At 40.1% G+C, this 15,253-nt stretch overlaps 2 protein-coding genes across 2 annotated transcripts; one reads left to right on the top strand and one right to left on the bottom strand.

The window, feature by feature from the left end:
* Positions 1–1,904: 1,904 nt before the first annotated feature.
* bacc1 (BPTF associated chromatin complex component 1) lies at positions 1,905–10,147 on the bottom strand. The gene is made up of 6 exons (XM_033635540.2): positions 9,826–10,147; positions 7,880–7,974; positions 7,553–7,654; positions 5,677–5,906; positions 5,463–5,567; positions 1,905–4,768 (listed from the first exon to the last, which is right to left on the bottom strand). Exons 1-6 carry the CDS (start codon positions 9,844–9,846, stop codon positions 4,704–4,706), a joined length of 618 nt encoding a protein of 205 aa, XP_033491431.1. The 5' UTR covers positions 9,847–10,147; the 3' UTR covers positions 1,905–4,703.
* A 93-nt stretch (positions 10,148–10,240) lies between these two features.
* rnasekb (ribonuclease, RNase K b) lies at positions 10,241–14,999 on the top strand. Its single transcript, XM_033635551.2, has 3 exons — positions 10,241–10,447; positions 12,423–12,505; positions 14,204–14,999. Exons 1-3 carry the CDS (start codon positions 10,370–10,372, stop codon positions 14,346–14,348), a joined length of 306 nt encoding a protein of 101 aa, XP_033491442.1. The 5' UTR covers positions 10,241–10,369; the 3' UTR covers positions 14,349–14,999.
* Positions 15,000–15,253: the final 254 nt, after the last annotated feature.

Raw genomic sequence — 15,253 nt, 5'->3', positions numbered from 1 at the left:
TTTGAAGAAAATAAATGAGGTCAGTGAAGCAACACAGTTGTTCTACTGTTAAGATGTTGGCGTTGCTGCCAAGCCAACTCAACGCATAAAAGTCGTCTCCTGTCGTCTCTAAGTGGTTATTTATAGAAGTGAATTAAGACAAAGACGAAAACAATGCAGACTAAAAATAGCCACTACACATAGTTGTAGGCGACATGTTATACTGTGACATTTTTTCATAGTTTTTGACAACATACTATTTTTATTTCTTTTTATATTTCTTTTTTTTACGATTTTTTACAACATATAACATTTTTTCATGATTTTTGAGGACATGCTATACTATGACGTTTTTCTATAGTTTTTGACGTGTGTTACTATAAAGCTTTTCATAGATTCTGACGACGTCCGATACTATAATGTTTTTTCACAATTTTTGACAATATACGTTACCATGACGTTTTATTTTCCATGGTTTTTAACGTCATGGTATTTTTTCAAGATTTTTGACGACATACTATACTATGACTTTTTTTCATGGTTTTTGACGACATGCTATACTATGACGTTTTTTCATGATTTTTGATGACATGCTATACTATGACGTTTTTTCATGATTTTTGACGACTTACTATACTATGACTTTTTTCATGGTTTTTGACGACATACTATACTATGACGTTTTTTCATTATTTTCAACTACATTTTATTATCAACTATAGTAAGATTTTTTTCTTAAAATGTTTTAGGACCTTTATGATTTGTGATTTTATGACTATGACTGGACGACAGGCTGCGGTATCAGTTTTTCCTTGAAGCTGAAACTAACAATTCAGTTAATAACTCAGCTGATTAGCAGAAAACTAATCAGCAACAATTTCACTTTAGAATTCTAAATTAATTTTTGTCTTTTTTATTTTATACTACAGTAGTAGCATTTTGTGATAGAAAACTAAAGATCTTTGTGTTTTGAACAAAACAAGACATCTGAATATGTAAATTTGCACTTTTGGAACTAATCAACTGAGACAATAATGTGGTAAGATAATATAAATATAACTATTGTAATTGACGTGTTACATTCAAATCATTAAAACAGATTTTGAATTCCTGATTAATCAGGAAATCCTTTCAGTTTCAGCTTTTGCAGAAATTACATCATCCAAATAACATTTAAGATGAACATGTTTAACTATGTGATATTTTGCAGCTGTGTCTTTTTACCACTGGAGGGCAGCAGCTGAATTAAACAGACTTCAAAACACCTCGACCCCAAAACAGGAAATAAAACACATCATTCAATAAAAACAAGAAAAGACAAACTGAGGTTTTTTTTATTTTTTACTCAACATAATCAAAACGGTGTTTTTACATGTCACAGCCACTGATTAATCAAATGTTCAAGTCAAAGAGCCGCAGCTACTGTCACGATCGCAACTATCAGAACATGTTTTCTACAGTTCTTCTCATCAATGTGGATTCATCCGCAGCTGAAAATAGTCCCAAAAAAGTTTCCTCTTTTTTGTTTGATAAAACCTACACAAGCAGTTTGAGGACATTTTGAAAAGATTGACATCAGATGTCAGACAGTTATTTAACAACAGATCAACACGCTGAGATTCAAAATGAACGTCATCATTCAGACATTTAAATTCCTGTTTGGCCTCTGGGGGGAAATCTGTTGACAAAGTCTCATGTTCATTTGTTCAGTGAACTTATTTTGTTCCCTCAGTTCAGTATTTTAAATCCTTCGATTAATTCACTGAGTACACTTTGATGCGGGGCTGAAATATCTAAAGTGTCTTTTTGTTAGACAGATTTATTTTTCAAAAACTGATCGTTTCGCTGCAGAAGTTTAGAGAGAACTTCCCGGTTACAGATATCAGATGTTCGCCACCGTTACATTTGAGTCACAGCGCCAAGTGTTGTTGCCAAAATAATTAATTTACTAATACCAGCTGATTCTGAATATTTAAAATGGCTTCAATCTCATTTTCCTAACTCTATCAATACAGCAGTACGAGCTGTTAGTGTCAATGTCTCCTACAGTCATCCTGCTGTTCTCTGCCACTGACCACGAACAGTCACCATCACCATCATCATCATCAATGTGTTACAGTCATGTTATATTTGTCTTTTAAGGTGAAACACTCCAGGTGAAAATGCACGAGTCAATTTTGAGACTTTGGACTATTTCTGCAAAAAGCACATATTTATTTAGCTTATACCTCATCTTCATATTTAAGCAAACAATGTCAAAAAACTTGAAACACAAAAAATAATTATCTAAGTGTACATAATCAACGGGTGAAGTTTCATGGTGAAATCTCGTAGTTTTGACTTTTGACCTTAGCATCTTATCTTTGGTCTAAAACAGTTTGTAATTTTACAATTCATATTTTTAAAGTTTGTTTTCTCAGATTTTTTTTCCTCCAAGTCATAAATCTGCACTTCAGCAGCTCTAACATCCACAAAACTTTCCAGTTTGGTTCCTGTCTGTATTCTGAAGGTTTTTACAGAGGACTTGTTCAGAAATATTATTCACAGCCTGATTTTTATAAATTTTTATTCCCTAAAAACATGGTGAAAATAGATTTTTTTAATGGCTGTTAAGAGTGTTTTCTGATTTGTGGAGAGGTGTCCAGAGAGTTTCAGAGGCCCCTCCATAAAAACCTTTGACTCTAATATGAAACTAAAATGAAACAACACTTTGGAATATGTTTTTGATTTGTGTTCTAGAAATGTATAAAAATCAGCACATATTTAATTACATAATTGCTCATTTGCTAAATTAAACATAATATTTCAGAACACATGTTGTATAAAAAACAATAGTCCTACTGTAAGTACAAAGCTGAGGGGAGTGTCATGGTTACATTTATTAGTTAAAACCTTTACCAGATTCACCCGGAGTGTTTCCCCTCAACAACTGTTTTACATTCTTAAATTTTAATTTTCTCTCTGTGGTATCAGAAACATTCTGCAGGGCTGTGTGTGACGATGTTTATCTGACCGTGTGTATTTACTGATCTACGGTAACGGAACTGATGATAATAACAATGATAATAATAATAATAATAACTGTGTAATACTGTATTTCTTCATACCATGAAACAACAATACTTTGAGACAGTTACTGTACTGTAGACATCTCACACTGATGAACTCTCATGTTTTAAATATAGATATTTTTCATGGTGTTGATTTAAAGTTGGAAATTTCGGTCATGTGACGACACCTGCTGATGTTTTAATGGTTCTGAAGATATTTCCAGAATCCTTCAAATACTCTTTAAAACATCTGGAGGAAAAAAATCATTTGTACCTGATCAATAAAAAAAACATTTTTACCAAGGTTGTTTTTCCCGTCTCTTTCTCCTGAGTCCAAATGACGACGTCAGTCAGCAGCGACTGATCTTCTTGTTCTTGTTTCTTCCAGTGATTTTTTCTTTAATAAATTTTCTTATAAAATATTATCAAACTTAGAATATCTCAGTAGTTTATTTTTTTTTTAGACATTTTATATTGTTTTTGTTTTTTTCTGTAATTGTCTTTCATACTGAGACACTTTGTGATTTTACATAAAACTAAAATAAATAAAACGTATTAAATAAAAACTGCTTCCTGGGGCAAAAGCAGAGCTGCATCTGACCGGCCGAGTTAATGAAACAAAAAGCATCAGGTCGTGCAGCAGTGAGATTATTTTTTTAGTCTTTGATGATTCAGGAAATATCTTCAGAACATCTCCTCAGATTCATTTTTAGGAAACTGGAGTTGCTGTGACTCAACTGTAAAGTTGTTGACACATTTGGGTCAAAGATCATTTGTGTGAACAGTCTGTGTGTGACTCTGTAAAAATAAAACACCTTCCACAAATACAAGTATTTCTAAACTCACAAAAGTATTCTGTAATAAAAATAAACAAATTCATAAAATAAAATAAAAACTCCATGTGTGTCACTGAGATTCACCAACTACAGATGCGTACTGATGCCACGGCAAAAGACGAAAAAAAAAAAAAGTTTCTCATTATAACATGATATTTTTCACATTTTTACGCAATATAACAAGAAACTTTGATGGTTATTAAGTTGTTTTCTTTTCCTGGCCCGACACTTCTGCACATCTGTAATAAAAAAACAAACAAACTGGCTTTTCTGTTCCAAAGTTGTAAATGTTTTTCACATATCTGTAAATCAATTCAATGTATTCACAGATATCTGCGTTTTATATCTGCAAAATATTTTTGTGAATCTAAAATAATCTGTTGTATTTTTGGAAATTGTTTTATGTTCACAGACTGTAACACGCAAACTTGATAATATTGACACAAATCTGTCTCCGTACAGCTGACCGCACCACAGCTCCATGCAGTGAACATCTGGAGAGATTAAATTATTAGTTTGAGGGTAAAATAAGTTCTGATGAAAGTGATGAATCAACTCATTTCCCCCCCGACGCCATCATGTCTTCACACTCTGAGGTCACCTCCACGTCACTCTTCATGATAAAAAAAAACAAAAAAAAACAACGTTGTCTGATTTCTAACCTGAAACTGATGGAAACATAATTCTGTCACAAAAACAAACGTCTGATTCAATTGTTTGAACTGTGGTCACTTTTTAACATCTTCAAACGTCTCTGTGTTTCTGTTAAACTGAAGGATAAACGCTGCAGATGTGGACAGGTGAGCATCAGGTAACAGGAGAGCTGAGAGGTCAGAGGTCAGCGGGACAGGAGGGGGAGGTCACTGGAGTTCATGATGAGGCTGGAGTCCAGGTTCAGGCTCTCTGAGGAAACACGAGAGACGACGTCAACGTTTCAAAGATGCAGCCTGACTGTCGAACACCGTAGCCGTTAGCTGCCAGTTCATGTTAGCTGTTAGCAGCTAGTTCATGTTAGCTGTTAGCAGCCAGTTCATGTTAGCTGTTAGCCGCCAGTTCATGTTAGCTGTTAGCAGCTAGTTCATGTTAGCAGCTAGTTCATGTTAGCTGTTAGCAGCCAGTTCACGTTAGCTGTTAGCCGCCAGTTCATGTTAGCTGTTAGCAGCTAGTTCATGTTAGCAGCTAGTTCATGTTACCTGTTAGCAGCTAGTTCACGTTAGCTGTTAGCAGCTAGTTCATGTTAGCTGTTAGCCGCCAGTTCATGTTAGCTGTTAGCAGCTAGTTCGTGTTAGCTGTTAGCAGCTAGTTCACGTTAGCTGTTAGCAGCTAGTTCATATTAGCTGTTAGCAGCTAGTTAAGTCTTTACAAGAACAAATGAACAATAACAAAAACATCTGTATCGGCCCAGCTGTTCAAAGTGGACGTGTCCCTGCTACAGGATTTATAATCTGTTGTTGTTGTTGTCTGAGTCTCTTCCCGTGTGGATGTTTGTCTCTGTGAGTCAGGCTCAGCTGTTTTGTTTGGATGTTTGTTTGTTTTACTTGTTGTTTTGTTTGATGTGTCTTTAATCTAAATATGATGTCATGGTCATGTGACTCACCTTGGTCGAAGTTGAGTTTCTTGTTGGACGAGCCGTCACCGAGTCCTTCGATGTCGACCAGGTCACTGTTCACGTCCGAGTCGTTCAGAGCACTGAGAGTCACGTCTGCAGGAGGAGGAAGAGGAAGAGGAAGAGGAGGAGGAGAATAAATAGTAGTGTGTCATCATCATGCCTCCATCTGATTGGACAAAAGTCACTTCCTGTCTTTTCTCACCTGCCGTCTTCTGTTTCTTGATGGGCGGGGCCAGAGAGGGGCTACTCTGCATTCCTGTCGCCACGACAACCTGCGACGTCGGCACGGCGATCATGGCGGGAGCAGCGGGTGTCGGAGCCGGCGTCATGGCGGCGGCTGTTTTCTTGACGGTCTTCTTCGGGGACTCGGAGGAAATGGGGACTCTGCTGTCCTCGTACAACTTCCTCTTGACGGTGCTCTTTATCTGCGCTCTGCATAGGAAGACAGAGAGACGCTATCAGTTTCCATATGTTTACAGTCTTTATGCTAAGCTAAGCTAACCAGCTGCAGCTTCACGATAAGTCAGTCACAAACTTCTCTCCTCTGCCAGGAACTCGAGCGTCAAAGGGTTAAAATAACTCTCAGAAATGATTCATGATGATTAAAAATAATCATTAATTATTTAAATAATTTGATTTAATTTACACTGAATCACCTCGAGGGGCAGCGTCTCCAAAAAGAAAAATAAGAGACAATTAATTGGTTCAACCTCATAAAATAAACTCAACTATCAATAAATTAACATTTGTTATTAATTGTAATCATTAATAAAAAATACAACAAGAACCAAAATGACAAATCAATATTAAAGTATTTAATCAACATTTAATCAAAAGAAAACAAAGAAAATACACAGAAATGGTTTTTAAATGTCAGCGATCAATTTATCAGTTATTCATATTTAATGTGTTATTGTTTTAATTTTGTAAAATTGTATTTAATTGTTGATTATTTTTGTTTTTTAATTTAATTTTATTTATTTTTGTCTGTGTTGTTTCAGTTTTTCAGAGTCGCTCTGATCTTTGTATAAAGGTGGATTTTTGAATGAACTAACTGAGTAAATGACTCAGGTAGAGACGCCTCCTGAGAGTCGACCAAACATTAGTCAGCAAGATTTCATTGGTCGCTTAGTCGCAGAAGAAAAAAAACACAATACCCTGAAACTCTATGAGGAGCTGCGTCTCATCAAAATAAATCCAAACCTATATGACTGGAGCATGTGGGACTTTAATTTGAAAGGACAGACACAGGAAGTGTCCACGCTCAGCAGTCAGACAGGAGTCAGGTTCATTTCCAGGTCTGGTGCCTGGAAGTATTTCTTAAAGATTATTATTTATTATTTTTATTAGCTTATTTCTTTCTTTATTTGATTGGAAGGTTTCAGGGTCGTAACAGACCTGACGTTGGATCAAACGTACGCGTACACAGTGCGCCGTGTCTGTGTTTATACTTGCTGCAGCACTACGCAGCCAAAACGCACAGTGCTGGCGGTCTCCACCGGGTGCAAACAAACATGGATGCCCTTGATATGCTTGATGAGGAACAAGAACTATGTCGCTGTGTAACGGCGTGGAAACATCATAGAGATGCAGGTAGTTGCGCACCAGCTGTCAGCCTCTCTTCAAAAGTTTCCACCATTGCTCCGACAGCGACTCCGTCTGGCCTCTAGCCGTCATCTCAATATTGCATCTCGCACACACATCGCAATACCTCGTGTTGAGATGTGCAGCTGAACGCAGATCACGCATGGCAGCCATGATGCCGTGGCGTTTGCATTTGCAGCACGTATATTACGGCCCTAAGGGTGAAGAGGTGATCACAGGCAGCAGAGGGCCGCAGGCTGGAATCAAACCTGACGCTGCTGCAGCGAGGACAGTGCCTCTGTAAACGGGACGCCTGCTCTACCCACTGAACCAGTGGGCGCCTGATGAACGGATTCAGACGTGAAGGGTTTTTGTTCCCTCAGATTTTAAGGCTGTGTTGATACATTAATCAAAAAGGTTTTACCATTAAAAATCCCTTAACTGTGCAGAACCCTTTTAAAAAGGCCTTAAAGAGATGAAGGTCTCACACTCACACAGTGCGCTCTTTGATCACGGTGCTGATGTTGTTGAGGTCGTCTCCAAACCGACGCACCGCCAGACGCAGCATCTCGATCTCCGTCTCCGTCCATTTGGCCCTGAGGACGAAGACACACTCAGTTTATACTGGACACACAGAAAGGACGTCTGTCTCTGTCTCGCTTTATAAAAGACAGAACTCATTCACGTGTTGATTAACGTGTCTGATGATGTCATCACTGAAGGAAACATCTGTCACATCAGACCTCATCAATTCGTCACTCCGTCACAGTCAACACCTCCACACACACACACACACACACACGTCTCTGAGTGTGTCTCACCCTGCAGGACTGGAGTCAGACACCGGGTGCAGCTGCATGGTCAACTCTCCCAGCTTCGTGAAGGCGGTGCCCGCTGCTGAGAAAATCTCGCCCACCTGCAGAGAGGAGGACGCGTGTTCACAACTCAGGTCCTGGACTGCAGTGACAGTACTGACACCACACTGTGAGTCCTCACTGAGCTAAATGTGTCAGCAGAACACCTCACAGGAGGGAGCTTCTGATTCAGCAGTTAAGGGGAGAGTTAAGGGGAGAGTTAAGGGGAACGTAACTTCAACTGCTGAGCGACTGATCCTCGGCTTTTTGCACCTCCCACTGTTGTGAAAGCTCGTAAGACATGTTAGATAACGACGCTGTCTGACACCTGCTTTTAGATTCATAAAACCTTTATTTTTGTTTGTGAAAATAAAAAAAAGTGTTCTTCACATGTAGACCACATCAGACCAGGTTCAGGTCAAAACCACTGACCTCAGACTCAGGTCAGATCTGGACTGGATCATCTCAGAGAGGTTGAAGATGATTTAAAACACAGTTTCAGATTTGTGAAACTTTTATTGTCTGTAACAACCTTCAGCCTCTCTGAGATGATCCAGATCTGACCTGGACTCATACGTAGTTAAAGTATCACTCAGTGTGTTGCAGTAAAGTGTTTCCTTGATTCTCTGTCATGTTTCTGGATGAATATTCCCGCTGCATTAATGTACGTGTCATTTTACAGCTGCAGATGTTTCAGGTTGAGCTCATTTGAACTCTCTCATAAAGAGTACAGGAGTAAATGTACTCAGTTACACTTCGCCCCCTGTGAAGTGTGACATTACAGGTTAAATGATGGAGGTCAACAGACTGTGTGCACATGGACACATGTCACTGTTCTGTCTGTGATGTCAGCAGGAACCCTCTGATGCCCAAATCATCCCCCTGTTCTTTGTTTGGTCACCGTATAAACTGTGTTGCACCTTAATGTCATCTAGATTAATTTTTACTGTATGTTGTATTATTTGTTTCCTGCTGTGTTATATTAATCGCTGTGTACGACACGCTTTGTATCTGCACCCCTTTAACTCTGTATGAACGGACACACAGCAGTTTAATGATCCAGATCAGTGAAGTTCTATCTTGTCTTTAATTCTAATGAAGTCTCTAAAACATGTCATTAATGAGACAAGTGTGTCGATCATACGTCACTGTAACCATTTATATGGTGATTTATCTACTGCATGATTTTAAAACGCGATCTCCTTATTTTCCACAATAAGTGGATTATTTGATGTCTGACTTTCAATAAAGATAAATTTTAATAAAAGGAATCCTCTGATGCTGCATTGTTTAACTTCCCTTCTTTCTATTTATTTATTTATTTATTTGGGCATTAACGATATGCCGAATGTAGCGTTAGATTTTTATCTATTTAGGAGACAAAAATTAAACCACTTTCACCAGGTCTACATTTGTGCAATAAGCGAAGGCGTAAAATTAGCTAAATTGTGAGTGGAGTTTTGAATGCAGACAATCGTAACAATTGGATATCTATCTAAGGTTACGTGTTTGCTGCATTAGCGACATGCCGAATACTTCACTGGATTGTGTTAATTTAGGAGACAGAATTTAAATCACATATAATGAAGCCCGTGTATTTGTACGATGAGCAAAGGTCTAAAATTAAATAATTTCTGAGTGGAGTTTTGTGCACAAGCAACAGCAAAATTTCGATTTCTCTTTCAAGGCGTTTTAGGTCTGTTAACAATATGCCGAATGAACCTTTAGATTGTGTTTATTTAAGAGACGAAGGTTAAAGAACTTTTTATGAGTGATATATTTGTATCGTGAGCAAAGACGTTACATTAACTGATTTCTGAGTGGGGCTTGGTTTCATCTGTGTGACCTGCTCTGAGCTAAGATTTGATCCGTGCTTTAATAAGTGGATCTCTCATAAGCAGGTGAGAGCTTACCTTTGCGGAGGCTGACGTCATCTCGGCGAATGCGTTAAATTAGCTTTTATTTTCTTTGAACGTGTTTTTTAATTAGAAATAAAAACACACAGCTAGCTGCTAGCTAAAGTTAGCTCCTGTAACGTTAGCTAGCTCGCTATCGTTAGCGCGCCTCCATCGAGACTCCGGAAAGATTTGTGAAAAACGAATCTCTGGAGAAAAAACTCTTCCGATCAGACTCTGCGGATCGATCCGGAATTATTTATATATTTCACATGTTCAGAAGAAAAGATATAAATATCGTACAACAAAGGTGGACCGGATAAAGGGAATGTTGCGCGACTTTAGAAGTTTAACGCCATTGGTCAGTCTTACAGGAAAAGGCGGGGCGTGTCGAACCGGACACTTGATTGGTCGCTGCGCTACGGATCACGAGAGTTGTCGAGTTCCACCGAGTCAAACCGAGTGATGAGGATCAGCTGACTGCGGAGCTCCGTTTCTCAGTTTAGTGATTAAAAATAAAATAAAACCAGTTTGTGATTGATCGATAAGATCGAACACCGACATGCCGTCGCTTCTGTTCTGCGGGCCGAAGATGGCCGCGTGCGGGATAGTGATCAGCATCTGGGGGGTCATCATGCTGGTAAGAAATATGGAACTCCGGCTGGGACTATTTCCTGGACTCATACTGGTCATCTGTTCGCGTCTTTATTAAAAATGAATATCAGAATGTTTTAGCGCATTGTTTTCATAATTTCACGTGTTTGTTGAAGTTCGTGAGAATCTGTAAATGATGAAACATGCGGCATCTGTCGCAGACTAATCGCCGATCGGTATTTCGTCTCCACGAAATAGACGGAGCCGAAGCAGGCCAAGCTAAATGTACATTAGGTAGTAACAGCTGCGTTTTAACACTGCACCAATAATCAATACAGAACCAGTTCGATCAGTGATTTTGTACCAAACATCAGGGTCTGTGTAATTAACGTGATGGAGGTGGCTAAAGCCTGGGTTTCTGCCCAAATGAATGGATGATTGCTGTCCAGATGGAAAGTATCTGTGTGGATTAGACTCATGACTCATGTCAGATATCAGTGATCGATCAGCATCTTTAAATCGTGATTATGTGAACAGCTGATGGATGGTGTTTCTGGATCAGTGTCCCCTCGTTATTAAAATGATTAATCAAAGTGTGATAAATTAGGAACTGGAGTGTAAAGCATCATGTGACTCTTATTTCTGCCCTCATGTGATGTTTCAGAGCAGGAAGTCACTGTTTCCACTTCCACTAACAGAATGTGTCACTGTGCAGTCACAGAGAGAATACATCAGTATTATAAGTTATAATAATATAAATCAAATAGAGCTGATAGTGAAAACACACCTTTTCAAAACTGCCTATAAACTCAGTGTCTCTGGACTGTTTCCCTCCCGACATCACTGTGGATATTGTTTTCATTATTTCAGCTCTGAGTTTCACTCTTTCAGTTATCGGGCTGATTTTTCACATCTTAAAACACGTCAGCTCCAGTTTGACTCCTGATTCACACGTTTGTTTTTCACATAGTAAAAATTACGGATTTTTGCGGATATCCACTTCCTTGATCAATAACTGATACTGATATCAATATATCCAGCGTTTTCCCTCTTAATCTCAGTGATCATCATCAAGTCTCTTCTACAGTGGAATTAACATCATATTATACATACATACTCTTATTGTGGAGACATGAAACACTGTTCAGTGTCTGTGACATTCATTCATTGTGTAAAATAAGAAAAAGCCTGTTGGCTGATTCTGATAGTTCGTTTTAAAGCTGTCATCAGCTGATACTGATGATGTGCTGATAGCATCGTGCATCTCTTGTTAAAAAAAAAAAAATCAGCTGGTTCAAACTGCTGCGTTTCTGTTTCACGTCTTTTGGAAATTATTTTGAGTTTCTTCACACAGAGAAGCTGAAGAACAGCTTTGAACTCTGGGGAAAAATCACCAGCGTCTGTAGTAACACGTGACATGTCAGTGAATCGATGAAAAGAAAATTAATCAATGATTTAAGTCGTTTATCAGGAAGAATAGCAGATGTTCTGCTTCTGTCAGGTTTGGTGTTTCAAAGCTGGCCGAGGCAGAAATCCTGGAAACAAACCCTCTTTCTCTAGACGACAAATGAGATAAGAATTAGCTAGCTAACGTTAGCCGCCTCAGGTTCACTCCGCCTCGCTCCCCGCCGCTGTGGACTGCTTCCTCTGGAGGAGAGCTGGCAGCAGCTCGACAGACGGACCTTCAGTTGGCGGCTTGAATTCGGTCAGCTCAAACCTCCCAGCGCCGGGTGTCACAGCGGGCTGGTGTGTAACAACAACAACAGGAAGTGGACTGATCCGACGGGCAGTCGGGGCTGTCCGGTGTCCTCGGAGCTGGGGGTTGTGCTGACTAGATACTGATGGCTGCGGCCGCTGAGTGGGGGTCAGAGACGATCTGATCAGAGAACGAGTCAACGTTCAAGAGGTCAAGAGGCGTTTCCTCTTTGATATTCTGTGTCCTCAGCTGTGTCTTCTACTGTGTCCTCAGTCGTGTCCCCGGGCCTCGTGTTGACCCTCTGTGTTCTGTTGTTTTCTTCCAGGCCATGCTGGGAATCTTCTTCAGTGCGAAGTCGGCCGTGCTGATCGAGGACGTCCCGTTCACTGAGGAGGACATCCGTAACGAGTGAGTTGCAGCAAAACGTATTGTAGACACCTTAAAAAAAATACTGTCAGCTAAAGTGTCCTCTGTATTTAGAGTCGTCACTGATTTACCTTACACACACTAACAGACGGTTTCAGTGGTAGAACACAAACTCCAGTGTTCTGCGAAGTACAGTTACTGTTAGTCAGCGGGGTTCGAGATAACAGCTTCAGTCCCCCGTCAGAAAGGACCGTCTGACGGCGAGGTAACGCAGTGAAAAAAACTGATGCTTGGTGCTTCTCAGACTCAAAGAGCAATCGTTAGATTTAAAGGAGGCTACGTGAATGAATCCCACCGAAAACTGTTCCAGTGTCAGAGATCCTTCCAGTTCTACCGAGGACAGAGTCCTTCCCTCAGAAAATTTGCATATAAGGTTGCATATGTGTATCCTCAGTGGAATGAAGTACCCACAATTCTTTGCATTTGCTTTGCCGGAATCGAAGGCAGGGTCTCTTCAGTTACGCACACCTGGGTACTCACTAGCCTGTTCTAATGTGTGTTCATCGAACTCTAGCTAGGAGTCTTGCCGAGGCTCTGTAGCACCCGACTTTAGAGGGATTTATACTTGTGCGGCAGACCCTACGCTGTTGAGAGCATCTATACATGTGTTTGTATGACGACAAAACACTAAACACATTTTCCCCACAAATACAACATGCTAACGTCATTAGCACAAGCCTATGGCATTTTACATTGTATAAATTAGCCTAGCAGCTAGCAGAGATTTCCTCGGCTCATATGAAGCCAGGATAAATCACACACACTGTGTGGAGGCTTTATTGTCTTCACAATTTATTGTTTCTTATCTGTGAAATTAAAGTGAATCAAAGCTTTGTTTCCACTGAGGGAAATGGTTTCAGCTCACAGAGACAGACAGGAGGTCTGCGTCACTGTGATGCGTAGTTACATTTCTGGGGAGGTGCACGTCAGGTTACAGCGGAGGCTCCACGTCGCTGCAGAGCTTATGCCGTAGGTGCAGCGTTGATTCAACGCCAAAGTATAAATTCTGCCTCAGAAGTACTCAGTCTACCAACGGAGCGTCTTTGACTTTGAGAAGCACTAATTGATTTTTTTTAGGTGACTAAAAATGGTAGTTACTGTAAAAAAACATGGTTCGGTCAACAGAGCAGCAATGTTTAGTCGATTAATCAGGTAACAGAAAATTAATCTGCAACTATTTTGCTTTTCTAATACACCGGAGACATCATGTGTTCGAGTTGTCTGTCTGTGGCATTCTTGTGAACGTGGTGTCCTAACAGCACCTTGAGGGAATTTATTCAAATTTGGCACAAACATCCACTTGGACTCAAATTTGAAATTATTGGAATTTGGTGTTTGAAGGTCAAGGTCACTGTGACCTTGCATCTGCCTCACCCTCATTAACGCGATATCTCAACAAGGTCCTGAGGAAGTCTCCTCACATTTGGCACAAACATCAACCTGGACTCAAGAATGAACTGATTAGAATTTGGTGGTCAAAGGTCACCATGACCTCACAAAACCCCTTTTTTTAGCCATAAGTCTGTGACTGTGCTCGTATGAATCTTCTGTGTGTGAACTGTCACAGAAACTTGACGGGGTCGTGGAGGCGAACAACCCTGAGGTGGTTATCGTAGCTTTAGACTCAGAATTTGAGCATCAGTGAGTCTTTATTAACACGTCTGCTCTTCTCTCCTGCAGTAAAAATCCTCCTCAGAACATCTACAGTCTGTACAACCAGGTCGGCATCAACTGCTTCATCGCCGCCGCCATCTACGTGGCGGTGGGTGCCGTCTCGCTCTGCCAGGTCCGACTCAACAAGCGTCAGGAGTACATGGTGACATAAAGAGCTGCAGCCTGGAGGAGCCGACACCAGCTGCTGTCTGTCCGCAAAGTTTCTGTTACAACTTCCTTTTATAACCGACCAATCAGCAGCTGAAGCCACGGAGAGTCATTAACTTGTGTCAACGTGGTTGGTTGAGATCACTGAGGCGAGGTCAGGTGGTCAGACGTCACCTGAGTTATTTATTTTACAGTTACAACCTGTGATGTTTGTTGTTGTTGTTGTTGTTGTTGTTGTATGAGATGTGACATCATTCCTTTGAGCAGATTTTTATTCCTGAACACGTTGATTCACTTCGGCTTCGAAACTCCTGCAGGTCACGTTTATCTCATCACCCAACGAGATTTGAATCAACGAGGAAACTGTTACAAGTGAACGTTTGATTTTCTGTCAGCAGGTTGAAAGATTTAAAGCGTCAGGAGGCGACGCCTTCAGAACAAAACCTGAGTCAGGTTTTATATTTTCTTGGTGTTGAAGCAGACTGAGGGAAACATGGCGGAGCTGCTGACAGTAAATCGACGCTCAGATGAAGTGTAAATGTTACAGTGTGTTCTGGCTGTTTGTTGTTGATGCTTCTGTGAATCAAAGTGTTTCATGTTACAGACCGTGGTGGAAAATCCTTTGCAATAAAGTGTGTGTGTTTAAAAACTAAAATATTGAGATGTTTCTTTACTTTTAATGAAGGTTGGTCTGACGTATATTTTAGTGGAAGTGAAGAACTTGAGGGAAAATTAGATGTAGTCGGGGGGACAGGACTCAGACTGGCTCATGATTTTAGACCATTTAGATCAGGAGCTGATGTTGAATCAGGAAGAACTTCAGAGATATTTGATGAGTTTAAGAAGGTTGGCTGCGGTCGGTTGTAGAAATTAGTTGTATTCTGGACTGGCTCCAAATGTCACAGATTC

Source organism: Epinephelus lanceolatus, chromosome 11, assembly GCF_041903045.1.
Source record: "Epinephelus lanceolatus isolate andai-2023 chromosome 11, ASM4190304v1, whole genome shotgun sequence".
NCBI lineage: Eukaryota > Metazoa > Chordata > Actinopteri > Perciformes > Serranidae > Epinephelus > Epinephelus lanceolatus.
Note: the sequence above shows the minus strand (reverse complement) of the source record. Positions and strands in the feature narration are given on the sequence as shown.

What these genes read in the sequence shown, in the direction of transcription:
- bacc1 (XM_033635540.2), bottom strand. Translation starts at nt 9,846, where the DNA reads ATGACGTCAGCCTCCGCAAAG. An exon ending in TGACGTCAGCCTCCGCAAAG is followed by an intron (nt 7,975 to 9,825) that starts GTAAGCTCTCAC and finishes TCCTCTCTGCAG; the next exon opens with GTGGGCGAGATTTTCTCAGC. An exon ending in CAAGAAACAGAAGACGGCAG is followed by an intron (nt 5,568 to 5,676) that starts GTGAGAAAAGAC and finishes CTCCTCCTGCAG; the next exon opens with ACGTGACTCTCAGTGCTCTG.
- rnasekb (XM_033635551.2), top strand. Translation starts at nt 10,370, where the DNA reads ATGCCGTCGCTTCTGTTCTGCGGGCCGAAGATGGCCGCGTGCGGGATA. An exon ending in TCTGGGGGGTCATCATGCTG is followed by an intron (nt 10,448 to 12,422) that starts GTAAGAAATATG and finishes GTTTTCTTCCAG; the next exon opens with GCCATGCTGGGAATCTTCTT. An exon ending in GAGGAGGACATCCGTAACGA is followed by an intron (nt 12,506 to 14,203) that starts GTGAGTTGCAGC and finishes TCTCTCCTGCAG; the next exon opens with TAAAAATCCTCCTCAGAACA.